At 44.3% G+C, this 13,012-nt stretch overlaps 1 protein-coding gene across 5 annotated transcripts in view; it reads right to left on the minus strand.

Annotated features, from left to right (window-relative positions):
* The window catches only part of LOC139239218 (ryanodine receptor 1-like), a 506,468-nt gene that overhangs the window by 366,677 nt on the left and 126,779 nt on the right, over window positions 1–13,012 (minus strand). For all 5 annotated transcript variants that reach the window (XM_070867899.1, XM_070867895.1, XM_070867896.1 and 2 more), the window contains exons 15-19: window positions 12,128–12,223; window positions 11,231–11,349; window positions 10,730–10,863; window positions 9,423–9,664; window positions 5,801–5,993 (exon numbers count right to left, since the gene is read on the minus strand). In XM_070867899.1, the coding sequence (XP_070724000.1) occupies window positions 5,801–5,993; window positions 9,423–9,664; window positions 10,730–10,863; window positions 11,231–11,349; window positions 12,128–12,223 (784 nt within the window). The remainder of the gene's footprint in view (window positions 1–5,800; window positions 5,994–9,422; window positions 9,665–10,729; window positions 10,864–11,230; window positions 11,350–12,127; window positions 12,224–13,012) is intronic.

Genomic DNA, 13,012 nt, shown 5'->3' on the forward strand with positions numbered 1-13,012 from the left:
TGGTCAAGTTCAGTGAATGCATCTTCCAAAGCCGTCTCCCACCAACTTCACACACTGCTCTGAGAACCATACCCCCATCACTCACCTACCAATACCCTTTTTCAGTCATGACTTATACTTCACGTTTATTGCTTCACTCACCCTCACTCACTTACCACTGCTGTAAGCCTCAAACCCACATCTCACACCTTGAACACACTGGGGCTGAAATTGCCCCTTTCTACAAGGTCTCTGGCCCCTGACAGTGGCGGCCATGGCCCAGTGCGCAAAGGCCGCCGAGTCTCTGCGGAGGGCCTGCCATTTTTGAAATTGCCCTTCCTCAGGTTTGGTTTGGTGTTGGGGACTGCTCCGCCTGTTTTCCTGCGACGGCATGCATGTGCCGACCCCTTACCGACCGATGGCGACCCTTTCCCGAAATTGCCCGGCGACAAATTGCCCCTGTCCCAGAACTGCCGCGTGGGGGATGTCGATGATGAGGGATTCGGCGATGGTAATGCCGTTGAATGTCCTCTCTTGTTGGAGATAGTCATTGCAACTAACATTCGTGCACTTGTGTGGCGCGAATGTTAGTTGCCACTTATCAGCCCAAGCTTGAATGTTGTTCAGGTCTTGTTGCATGCGGGCACGGACTACTTCATTATCTGAGGAGTTGCGAATGGAACTGAATACTGTGCAATCATTAGCAAACCCGACTTTGACCTTATGATGGAGGGAAGGTCATTGATGGTTGGGTCGAGGATCTCCTGCAGCAATATGCTGGGGCCGAGATGATTGGCCTCCAACAACTACAAACTTCTTCCTTTGTGGTAGGTATTACGCCAGCTAGTGGAGAATTTTCCCCAATTCCCATTGACGTTAATTTTACTGGGGCTCCTTGATGCCACACTCAGTCAAATGCTGCCTTGATGTCAAGGGTAATCACTCTCGTCTCACCTCTGGAATTCAGCTCTTTTGTCCATGTTTGGACCACGGCTGTAACGTCTGGAGCAGAGTAGTCCTGTGGAACCCAAACTGAGCATCGGTGAGCAAGTTATTGGTAAGTGCCGCTTGATAGCACTGTGAAGACACCATCAATCACTTTGCTGATGATTGAGAGTAGACTGATGGGATGGTATTTGGCTGGATTGGATTTGTTCCGTTTTTCATGGACAGGACTTTTCTAAGCAATTTTCTACATTGTCGGATAGATGCCAGTGTTGTATTGTAACAGCTTGGCGAGAGGTGTGGCTAGTTCTGGAGCATCAGTCTTTTGGACTACAGCCGGGATGTTGTCGAAGCTCATAGCCTTTACTATACCCAGTGCGCTAAGCTGTTTCTTGATACCACACAGGTGAATAAATAGAATAAAATCTTTGGGCCCAAGTTTCCACATGATTTGCGCCTGATTTTTAGGAGCAACTGGTGGAGAACGGACTATCTTAGAAATCGCAATTCTCCACATTTTTTTTTCTGCAGTTCTAGTCAGGTAGAACAGTTCCACTTTGGAACAGAAATTTTTCTTCAAAAGGGGGCATGTCCGGCCACTGTCGCCTGATTTGAAAGTTTCCACAGTGAAAACGTACTCCAAACTAACTTAGAATGGAGCAAGTGAAGATTTTTGTAGAACTGAAAAAACCTGTTCTACACATTAAAAAAATCAGGCGCAGGTTACAAATTAGGCGTCCAGAACGAGGTGGGGGGGGGGGAGGGAAGTCATTAAATTCTATAATAAATCCTTATTTATACTTATACAAATATTATACAAATAAATCCAACCTGAATAAACATTTATAAGCAAAGAAAAGATTAAATAAACCATCTTCCTACCTGTGTGAAAGTGCTTCAGGCAGGCCTTTCAGGACCGAAGGCTGAACGGGCCGGCCCGAGACTTCGGTCAGGGCCCATCCCCAGCACCAGATTTACAGGTAGGTGGCGTTGGGTCAGGTTGGGGAGGTTCGGTTCGGGTCGGAAGGAGGGAGGGAGGGAGGGAGAGAGAGAGAGAGAGAGGGGGGGAGGGAGGGAGAGAGAGGGGGGGAGGGAGGGAGAGAGAGGGGGGGGGAGGGAGGGAGGGAGAGAGAGGGGGGGGGAGGGAGGGAGAGAAAGGGGGGGGGGAAGAGAGAGGGGGGGGAGAGAGAGGGGAGGGGTGGAGAGGGGGGGGGGAAGAGAGGGGGGGGGGAAGAGAGAGAGAGGGGGGGGAAGAGAGAGAGAGGGGGGGGGAAGAGAGAGAGAGGGGGGGAAGAGAGAGAGAGGGGGGGGAAGAGAGAGAGAGAGAGAGGGGAGGGGAAGAGAGAGGGGGGGGGAAAGAGAGAGGGGGAGAGGAGAGAGGGGGGGGGGAGAGGAGAGAGAGGGGGAGAGGAGAGAGAGGGGGAGAGGAGACAGAGGGGGGAGAGGGAGGGAGGGGGGGGGGGAGAGAGGGAGGGAGAGGGAGAGGGAGGTCAGGTCGGGGAGGGGGAGGTCAGGTCGGATCCAGTCCGGAAGCGGGAGCAGGAGCGCGGGTCGGGTCGGGTCGGGTCCAGTCCGGGGGGGGGGGGGGGGGCGGGAGCGGGAGTCGGGTCGGGAGCGCGGGTTGGGTAGCTTCCAGTCCGGGGTGGGGGGGAAGTGGGTGTCGGTTACTGGTCCGGAGGCGGGGGGGGGGGGGGGGGGGGGGCGGGTGTCGGGTCTGGTCGGTGGGGGGGGGTGGGGGGGATACAGGAGCTGGCCGTGGGAGGAGCCTTATTCACGCAGCCCCAGTGAGGCCATTCGGCCAGGGCTAGGGGCTGCGTGCTTCGGGCCCCTCCCACACAGTTTCGGGCGCCTGGAGCTACTGCACTTGCGTGCCGACTGTAGCGCGCATGTGCAGAGGTCCCGGCACTGTTTTCAGCGCAGGGACCTGGCTCCGCCCCCCCACAGCTCGTGCTGCGCCGCGCCGAGGGCCAGAGGACCTGCAGGGAGGTGGAGAATACGGAGGATTTTTTTAGGTGCACTTTGTGGCGCGGAAAACGTGCGTCCAAGTCGGGACTGCGCTGTTCTAGGCGCGTGTGGAAACTTGGGCCCATAGAATGGTTTCAGCAGAGAAGGAGGCCTATCGGCCCATCAAGCCTGTGCCGGCTCTCTGCAAGTGCACTTCAGCTAGTCTCATTTCCCCATAGCCCTGCAAATTTTTTTCCTTAATTGAATCTGCTTCCACCACCCTTTCAGGCAGTGACCTCAGGAGGCTGAGATGGATCATCCATTTGTCATTTCTGGGGTTGGCAGCGAATGCTTCAGCCTAGTCTTTCTGCCACGTTTCACTGAAACCTACTTTAATCATATTGATTTTTTTTTCCACTACTGTAGATTAAGCTGCGACTTTTAACAAAGTTAGTGTGCAGTTTAAGTTAATTGGATTCATTGAAGTCTGCCACCATAAAAGATTTACTGCCATATTAAATCTGTATCAACAACAGCTTACATTTATATAGTGCCTTTAAATTAGTAAACATGCCAAGACACTTCACATAGGAGGAACGGATTTTGAGCTATAGAAGTAACTGAAGGCATTTGCTGAAGAGGTGAGTTTTATGGAAGCCTTTGAAAATGGAGAAGGAATTCCACAAAGAAGCTCCATGACTGAAGGGTTTGCCACCGAGAATTTTTAAATCAATGTGGACATGGGATCAATGGAATTCAGCAAGCATGGGACGATTGGACTAGCTAGATTTAGCGTGATTGTCCAAGTTTTGGACCTGTTGGAATATATGTAAACCAATGAAAAAGGCATTCGAGTTCCCTAGATACAACAAAAGCAGGGTTAAGAATTACAGTGTTAGTGGGAGTGAGGTAAGTGTGGAGGCATGTGATGTTGCAGAGGTAAAAAACAGTCTTGATGATAGAGTATGAAATTCAGCATAGGTTTGAATGGGACACCTAGGTTATGCACAATTAGGTTCAGCCTTAGTGCCCAGACCATTTTCAGGTCCAGATCTTATTAATATCTGCCGTCAGGCTGTGGGTGAATAATGTGCACCCCAGGGCAGCCCACCTGCTCCACAAGAAGGAGATGGAGGACAATATTGGGACGGGGGACTCGAAGCTGGTTCTGTGGAGCTCTGAAGAGCAATCATGCTCCTCCCAGGCCTAAAACGATAAACACAAATTTAACTGTCAGGTCTTTTTCGGCTGGACCGCCAATTGGTACTGGGCATTCCAGCCACCCAGCAGTGGGACTGGGGGAAGTATGCTCTGGCACAGCAAGGGCAGAAACAGTGCTATTGTTCATTCTCTATCAGTTTCCTCTGGGCAGGAGGTCTCAAAATCTATCCTTCAGCTCTAATTTTCCGTCCATTATATCCAATGGAAGGAAATTCAATGATATGAGTGTACAATTGATAGTGAAATTATTTTTAAAAAGCCAGACTTGCATTCATATAGCGCCTTTCATGACCTTAGGATGTCCTAAAGCTCTTTACAACCAATTAAATACTTGTAGTCACTGTTGTAATGTAGGAAATGTGCCACCCCTATTTAGGCAAAGCAAAATCCCACAAGCGGCAATGTGATAATGAGCAGATAATCGGTTTAGTGATGTTGATTGAGGGATAAATATTGGTCCCAGGACATCGGGGAGAACCCCCCTGCTCTTCTACAAAATAGTGGCAGGGGATCTTTTACGTCCACCTGAGGGGGCAGACGGGACTTCGGTTTAATGTCTCATCCAAAAGACGGCACTTCCAACAGTGTAGCACTCTCTCAGTACTGCACTAGAGTGTCAGCCCAAATGTTGTGCTCTTGTCTCTGAAGTGGGGCTTGAACCCACAACCATCTGACTCAGAAGGAAGAGTTCTACCACTTAAAAAAAGAGGTAGTGTACATTTCCTTGAACTTCATGGGTTACAGTTGGTAACTTCAAAATATATAAAAAATTAGATCAATATAGTATTTACGCAGATTAAATTGTAAATTATTTTAGGCTGATTAGGAACTGGCCAATCTTATTTCACTAAGGTGGCAGGCCGCAGAACAAAAAGACTTCATCCCACCAGACTGATCTAGATTCAAATGCAAAATGACAGTGTTCTAACATAATGCACCACCTAACGCTGAGAACTGTCTTTTTAAATTAGAATTTCTGGCTATAATAAAGCAACTTATCAAAAGTTAGATGACAAGAATTTCAAAGCAGTGTTTTTTTTCCTGTGAAGCTGAAGGTTTCAGAATTAAATGTTCTAAATGATTCTAAATTTACAGCAGCAGAAATACTCTCATTCCGATGTGGGATTAACAACTCGTATTTATAAAACGCCTTTAAAGTAGTAAAATGTTCCAAATAAAATTTTACACCAAGCCACATAAGGAGATATTAGGGCAGAAGACCCAAAGCTTGATCAAAGAGGTAGGTTTTAAGATGCGTCTTGAATGAGAGGTAGAGAGGTTTATCAGGGAGTTCCAGAGCTTAGGGTCGAGGCAACAGAAGTCATGGCCACCAACGGTTGAGCGACTGAAATCAAGGATGCTCATGAGGGCAGAAATAGAGGAGCACAGACATCTCGGGGGGTTGTGGGCTGGAAGAGATTACAGAGACAGGGAGGGGCGAGGCCATGGAGGGATTTGGAAACAAAGAGAATTTTAAAATCAACGCGTTGCTTAACCGGGAGTTAGTTAGGTCAGCGAGCACAGGGATGATGGGTGAGCGGGACTTCGTGTGAGTTAGGACACGGGCACCAGAGTTTATGGAAAACTTAAGGTAATTAAAAAGAAAGTTTTTATTTTACATGATTTTCCTAAAATTGCTGCAGCTTTTAAACCACAAAACAGGGTAATTTATCACACAAATACACCATAAGGAATATATCAAAGCACTTACCTTATTCCTGCAGAGAAGCTAACGACAGGGAAGAAGAGACCATCAACGTTAAAGTTCTCAAACATGCCTTGCACAGGGTGGCCATTAATCCGGATAGATATACTGGGGACACTCAAATCAAGGCAGCAGCTAACAACATCATCAGCAGCAAGCATGTGTGCGTCAGGTGAAGCAACTGCCTTGGCAACATGTCCTGTACACAAAAGAAGAAAATAAGTCAAATTTTCTGCTTTCAAAATACCCTCTTTGTATACAGTTCTTATTATTCTGTCACTCCTTTCTGGCGTGTATTTAGAAACCACAGCCTATGGGAAAATTATGATATTTGTTATGGCATATGATATTAGCACTTTCCCATATCAAACAGGCTGTATCAAAGGGTATGTATTAGCATTATACATACAGAGCATTCAAACTGCATTTTCATTCTGATAACGGAACTGGTCTTATGATCAAATATCAAAATTAGTAATTTGCTTAACTGATTTTGTTATAGAAGAAACTATATTTTCCTGTATTGAACTTTGTTTAGCCTTTAGCCTACTGAACATCTTAAATATATTTGAATGCCAAATTCTCCACAGGGCACAAGGGTTGCTGTGATTCTATCTACCTTGTCCCATCATTTCACAATTTGAAACATTTTGGTCATGTCACCCTGTAATCTACTTTGTTCGAATGAAAAAAATATTTTTTCAAGCCTTTATTTTCAGCTATATTTCCTCATACCAGCCAGCATCCAAGTGAATCTACATTGTACCCTTTCTAAAGCCTAAATGCCCCTCCTAAAGTGTGGAGTCCATACAATATTCTAACCCTTCATGGTCTCGCCTTACTCTATCTCTAACTTCCTCCAGACTCACAACCCTCTGAGGACTCTGCGCACCTCCAATTCTGGCCCTTTGTGCATCCCCAATTTCTATCACCCCACCATTGGCAGCCTTCAGCTTCCTAGGCCCTAATTTCTGGAATTCCCTCTCTAAACCTCTGCCTCTCTCTTTTCCTTTAAACTGCTCTTTAAAACTTACCTCTTTGACCAAGCTTTTGGTCACTGGTCCTAATATCCTGATGTGGCTTGGTGTCAACTTTTTGTCTGATAATACTCCTTAGGATGTTTTACTATGTTAAAGGTGCTATATAAATATAAGAGATTGTTGTTATCTAAAATGTCCTTTGATGAAATGATAATATTGCTCAGCTCATTCACAACCACTTCAGATTTCAGCTCTTCTCCAATAGCCTTCTCTTTAGTAAAGATCGATATGAAGTATTTATTAAGCACCTCTGCCATTTTTTGATTACCATTTACAAAAGTGACAATCCTCTCCTCTCAGGCTTTCTGAAGAATTCCCTTTTTATTAATATACACTGTTGTTTTTGATGTTTTTTGCTCGTACTCCTACTTAGCTTTCCTGATCCGGATTTTAATCTCTTTTCTTATTTTCTCATATTTTCTGTTAGGTTTTTTATTATTGTTATTCTTATAGTCCTTATAGGCCCTCTTCAAGTTTAGTTGGTTACATAAAAACATAGGGATTGCTAGTTCATAGAATCATAGAATAGTACAGCACCGAAGGAGGCCATTCGGCCCATCGAGTCTGCGCCTGCTCTTTCGAAGAGCAATCCAGTCAGTTCCACTCTTTCCCCTTAGCCCTACAATTTTTTCTCCTTCAAGTATTTATCCAATTCCATTTTGAAGGCTACTATTGAATCAGTATCTACCACAAGGAGGCCATTTCAGCCCATCGTGTCTGCGCCGGCCGACAAAGAGTTACCCAGCCTAATCCCACTTTCCAGTTCTTGGTCCATAGCCATGTATGTTAAGGCACTTCAAGTGCATATCCAAGTACTTTTTAAATGTGCCTCTACCACCCTTTCAGGCAGCGAGTTCCAGACCCCCAACACCCTCTGGGTGAAGAAATTTCCCCTCAAATCCCCTCTAAACCTCCTACCAATTACTTTAAATCTATGCCATTATCGACTCTTCAACCATTGGAAACAGTTTCTCTTTATTTACTCTATCTAAACCCTTCATGATTTTAAGTGCCTCTATTAAATCTTCTCAGCCTTCTCTGCTCCAAGGAGAACAACTCCAGCTTCTCGAGTCTATCCATGTAACTGTATTTCCTCATCCCTGGAACCATTCTAGTAAATTTCTTCTGTTCCCTCTCCAAAGCCTTCATGCCCTTCCTAAAGTGTGGTGCCCAAAATTGGACACAATACTCCAGCTGGGGCAGAACTAGTGTTTTTTATAGGTTTAGCATAACTTCCTGGCTTTTGTATTCTCTGCCTCTATTTATAAAGCCCAGGATCCCATATGCTTTATTAACTGCTTTATTAACCTGCCCTGTCATCTTCAACGATTTGTGCTCAAGCACCCCCAGTTCTCTCTGTCCCTTTTAAAATTTTACTGTTTAGTGTGTATGGTCTCTCCTCATTCTTCCTAACCTCATACATCTCTGCATTGAATTTAATCTGTCATGTGTCCGACCATTCCACCAGCCTGCCTATGTCTTCTTGAAGGCTATTGCTATCTTCCTCACTGCTTACTACACTTCCAAGTTTTGTGTCATCTACAAAATTTGAAATTGTGCCCTGTGCTCCCAAGACATTAACGTATATCAAAAACAGTAGTGATCCTCGTACCGAACCTTGGGAACGCCACTCTGAAAAACAGCCAGCCGTTCACCACAACTGTTTTCTAACCCTTAGCCGATGTTGTATCCATGTCGCTACTGCTCCTTTTAGCCCATGGGCTTCAATTTTGCTAACAAGCTTAGTATGTGGTACTTTATCAACTGCACAGCCCTCATCCACCCTCTCTGTTACTTCATCAAAAGAACCCAATCAAATTTGATGAAGAAAGATCAGTTTCAGCCCTTTGGTACCTTGGTCAAATGGGTATTCTTCAAATGGCGAGGCCAGCAGTGAATATCAGGTATCAGTTTGAAAATGGAGGGCCTCAGAACGGAGACAGATCCTGTTCTCACCCACGCACATTTTACAGCAAGTCACCGGACCACAAATGTAAAGGAAAAACTCTGGCTGATATTTCCCCTCCTTAGCCCAGGGTGCTAAGGCCAAGTGTACCATCTGTTGCTTCAGCTGAGATCAGTGAACCCAGCATAGACTGGAATCTACATTAGGACCTCCTACTCTCTATTGTGTAATGCTGCAACAAGCCCAGCATTTATCCACTGGGTCATCAGAGAAGCACTGATTCTTTTGTGTAATTTTAGGAATATATTTTATTATATATTTCTAAAAAATAAAGCTGATCCTCTCTCTGACAGATTGTAAAATAAAAACATTATTCATACCTATATCTCATGATGCAAAGAAAAAAGTACAAAAATGTAAAAGGAATTAAAAATGCCTTAGCCCCTCAACCTCTACATCAACATCACCACCATCCCCCCATATTGTGCACCTATCAGGAAATAATACAGTACCATGTCCTTAGCTATTACCACAACCAGGTAAATATGCAAATATATCCATTCCAAACATTAATAGTTACCACCATCGCATATTCTAAAATGACAGAATAAAGGAGTCAACCTCAAGAGCAGTTTTGCAATAGTGCCAATAACAAAACCTCAGGAGGAGTATAATCACTGACCTGACCACAGGTGAAGTCCATCGAAGCCATAGGAATACAGATCGTCTCCAACTCCATTGCTTCCCCAGCCTTCACCTCCTCCTGGGTAAGGGCTGTAACCTTCTGTTAAAGCCCAGCCCACTCGCAGATGAGTAGGTTGCGGTGTTACAAATGAGTCAACATAATCCACTATCAGTTCAAAGTACCACTTCTTGTACTGTGTAGAACCTTCATATGTACCCACATAGATATTTGGCCTCATACTGTAATTAAGAAATAAATGTAAAGTGTTTAACTACTGTTTATGATAGATATATAATTAGTTAAACTTTAAATGAGCTAAAACAAGAAATTATCTGAATCTTTATATACTTTTACAGAAAAATAGTATTTCTTATGTCCACTGGAGCAAGATAGGTTTAACTTATGCGTGTTTGACATTAATCCACCAGACATTTTATCACGTGATGGAGAACGACATACTCCCTTTGGAAGAGGAACGAAAAAAAAACACACTCGGAAACAAGGGCCTTTTTCTTTCTTCCAAGTGAACCATCCTCTACACATTTTAGGAGAGGTCCAAACACATTGCCATTCAGAATAGAGAAACTTCTAAAGACAGTTTCACGTTCAGAAGACATTCACCAGCGCTCACCAGGGTTGTTGCACAAGTTCATATGCATAGTCTGCACAATGAGCCAGGATAATACTCCAGAATCTGCAATGAGGCATCCATCAGTTGCCTTAGATGATTAAAGCTCAGTCTTGAGATACTGGTTGCATATAACTTGAGGGCACCATCAGTGTCTGTTGCTGAGGGAGAGAAACTCTGAGGCCTGGATTTGGTTAAAGGAGGCAGAGGGACCATTTAAATGGCACTTCATCTTTCTGTAATTGATTGCCATTAGCCTGTGGCCCCATTTTAGGCCCAATACATGACCTACGTCTACACTCAGCAGACACGGGTTCCGCTAGACCTATTGGAACGTTTCAGATGAAATTCCTGGGAACACGTCCAGAAACTGCTGGTGCAACACAACATATCAAAAGTGGGCGGAGGCAGCACCTTGCTTCCCCACCCCCCCATCCCACCTCAGCGAGTCATTACATTCTCTATTATCAAGGGCTAGAAACCTGCTGGATCCAAATTTTGCCTGAAAATGTACTCTCATATTTTCAAAATTACGGTATAGTAGCATGCCCCCAATTCTGGGCTACTAACTCTTATGAAATGTATTTAGTTCAGGAGATGAAATAGAATAAAAAACTGAAAATGAATTGAAGCAGTGTATAAGTTCAGCAATTTTGTGAAGAATTGAGCATTATACCTGGTGACATAGTTAATCAGGTTAGTTTGGAGCAGCAGATCACGACCTGGAAATAGATTCTCCGCAATAAGATTTTGATTGGATCGTACAGCCACGCCGTTGCAGACACAGAGAGAGCGCAATACATCCAGCACCTACAAAAAGGGCAAATATTTCAAGACATTTCTTAAGTGGCTATATTACAGACTTAGCTGATAAGAAATGGAAGTTCTAAAGGCAATCTCCATCTGAGAACAATTAGTTGGGTATGTGGGATTTGATCCATCAAAAAGCAATGATCTTATTCAGCCAAATGGCTTGCATGTAGATAAGTATTGATTCTGTTTCAGCTTAAATGGCTTTGATTTAGAAGAGCAGAAAAATGAGAACACACTATAGATGTCTCAAGCAGTGATTCTTGTGCTCCTATTCCCATTTTTGAGGACCCCAAGATAAGAAGAATTAAGGTATTCCTCATTTTATCACTAGCCCCGCATTAGCAGCATTCATTATTGTATGTACCTTATGATTTCGTCCATGCTTGTCCAACAGAGAGATAATTGACTTAATATGGCTTTCCGTTATGATGTTCAGAACTTCGGGGCTTTCAATCAAAACACAGTACAGCACTTCCAGGATACCTATAGCACCACATGACATCAAATATATATCAACGACAATTTGCAATATAGTGTCTTTCACAGCAGTCTAAGGAAAAAAATAGACACAGAACTAAAGAAGGTATTAGGAGGGGTGACCAAAAGCTTAGACAAAGAGCTGGGTTTTATGAAAGGGCTTAAAGGAAAGGGAGGTAAAGAAGTGGTGGGCTTTCGGGGGAAATTTAAGAATAGGGTCTAGGTGGCAGAAGGCATGTTGCAGTACAGGAAGGGCAAATGCACAAACAACTTTTGTTTGTTAGCAGAATCACCTAAAAAGTAGGTTAAACAGTAATTATCTTCAGGTGCGTGTGGGGGGGAGGGAGGGGGAGGTGGGGCACATGGGTAGGAAATTTGGTATCCACATGCTTGACTGAAAACTAACTGGAAAAGTGGTGTTAAAAAAATTAGACGATCGGGATTAAATGTCAGGCACTGCATATACCGGGCGGCCGATCCGATCCCACCCATGTTGCGCCTCCACCCCAGATGAATTTTTAAGCCAATATGGGGGGATTTTATTGGAGCTACAATCACTCCGCCGCAGAAAGAGTGTTTAAAAATATAAATGGGGTTTCCGCTGCAGTTCAGTGAGGTTATGCCAGAGGAGCGGGAGCAGCTATGAGGAATTTCCCTGCCAAAATCTTTTTTTTACAGACAAATTCTGTGCAATAACAAAACTGCAATACATCCTTTACACCACAACAAATGCTTGGCAAGGTGAGCCTCTGTTTATTAGAACTATTACGGGTTAGGAAAGTACCTGAGGAAGCCTCTAGTCGATCCAGCTTACTGACCAACCAGTCTAGGTTATCAGAAAAGAGAGCACAGTTTCTGCGATTGCCACGGATGAGGGAAGCTATCCATCAGAGAAAAATATTATTACAATAATAACTGATAAAACAGTACAAGCAATTTGCATTTATATCGTCTTGTAACATAGAAAATATCTTAAGGTGCATTACAGAAGCAAAACTTTAATAGAGGATTTAACACTGAACCATGTGGGAAAATTAGAAGTGACTGACAGTTTGGTCAAAAGGATAACCTTGAAAGGTGAGATAGAAGTAGAGGCTGAGGTGTTCAGGGAGGCAGTTCCAGAGAATAAAGCCAAGGAAGATGAAGCATTTATCACCAATGGCGAGATGATGGGAGACTAAATGCATAGAAGGCCAAAATCAGTTTTCTAAAGTGGGAAGGTTGCAATGGTAGGGCGATCTGACTATGGAGGAACTTCAAGATGAGGACAAGGAGTTTAAATTCATTACACTAGGGGCATGTGGATCAGCAAAGACTGAAATAAAAACATAGAAAATAGATGCAGGAGTAGGCCATTCGGCCCTTCGAGCCTGCAGCACCATTCAATAAGATCATGGCTGATCATTCACCTCAGTATCCCTTTCCTGCTTTCTCTCCATACCCCTTGGTCCCTTTAGCCGTAAGGATCATATCTAACTCTCTCTTGAACATATCCAATGAACTGGCATCAACAACTCTCTGCGGCAGGGAATTCCACAGGTTAATAACTCTCTGAGTGAAGAAGTTTCTCCTCATCTCAGTCCTAAATGGCCTACCCCTTATCCTTAGACTATGTCCCCTGGTTCTGGACTTCCCCAACATCGGGAACATGCTTCCTGCATCTAACCTG

Source organism: Pristiophorus japonicus, chromosome 26 (assembly GCF_044704955.1).
Source record: "Pristiophorus japonicus isolate sPriJap1 chromosome 26, sPriJap1.hap1, whole genome shotgun sequence".
NCBI lineage: Eukaryota > Metazoa > Chordata > Chondrichthyes > Pristiophoridae > Pristiophorus > Pristiophorus japonicus.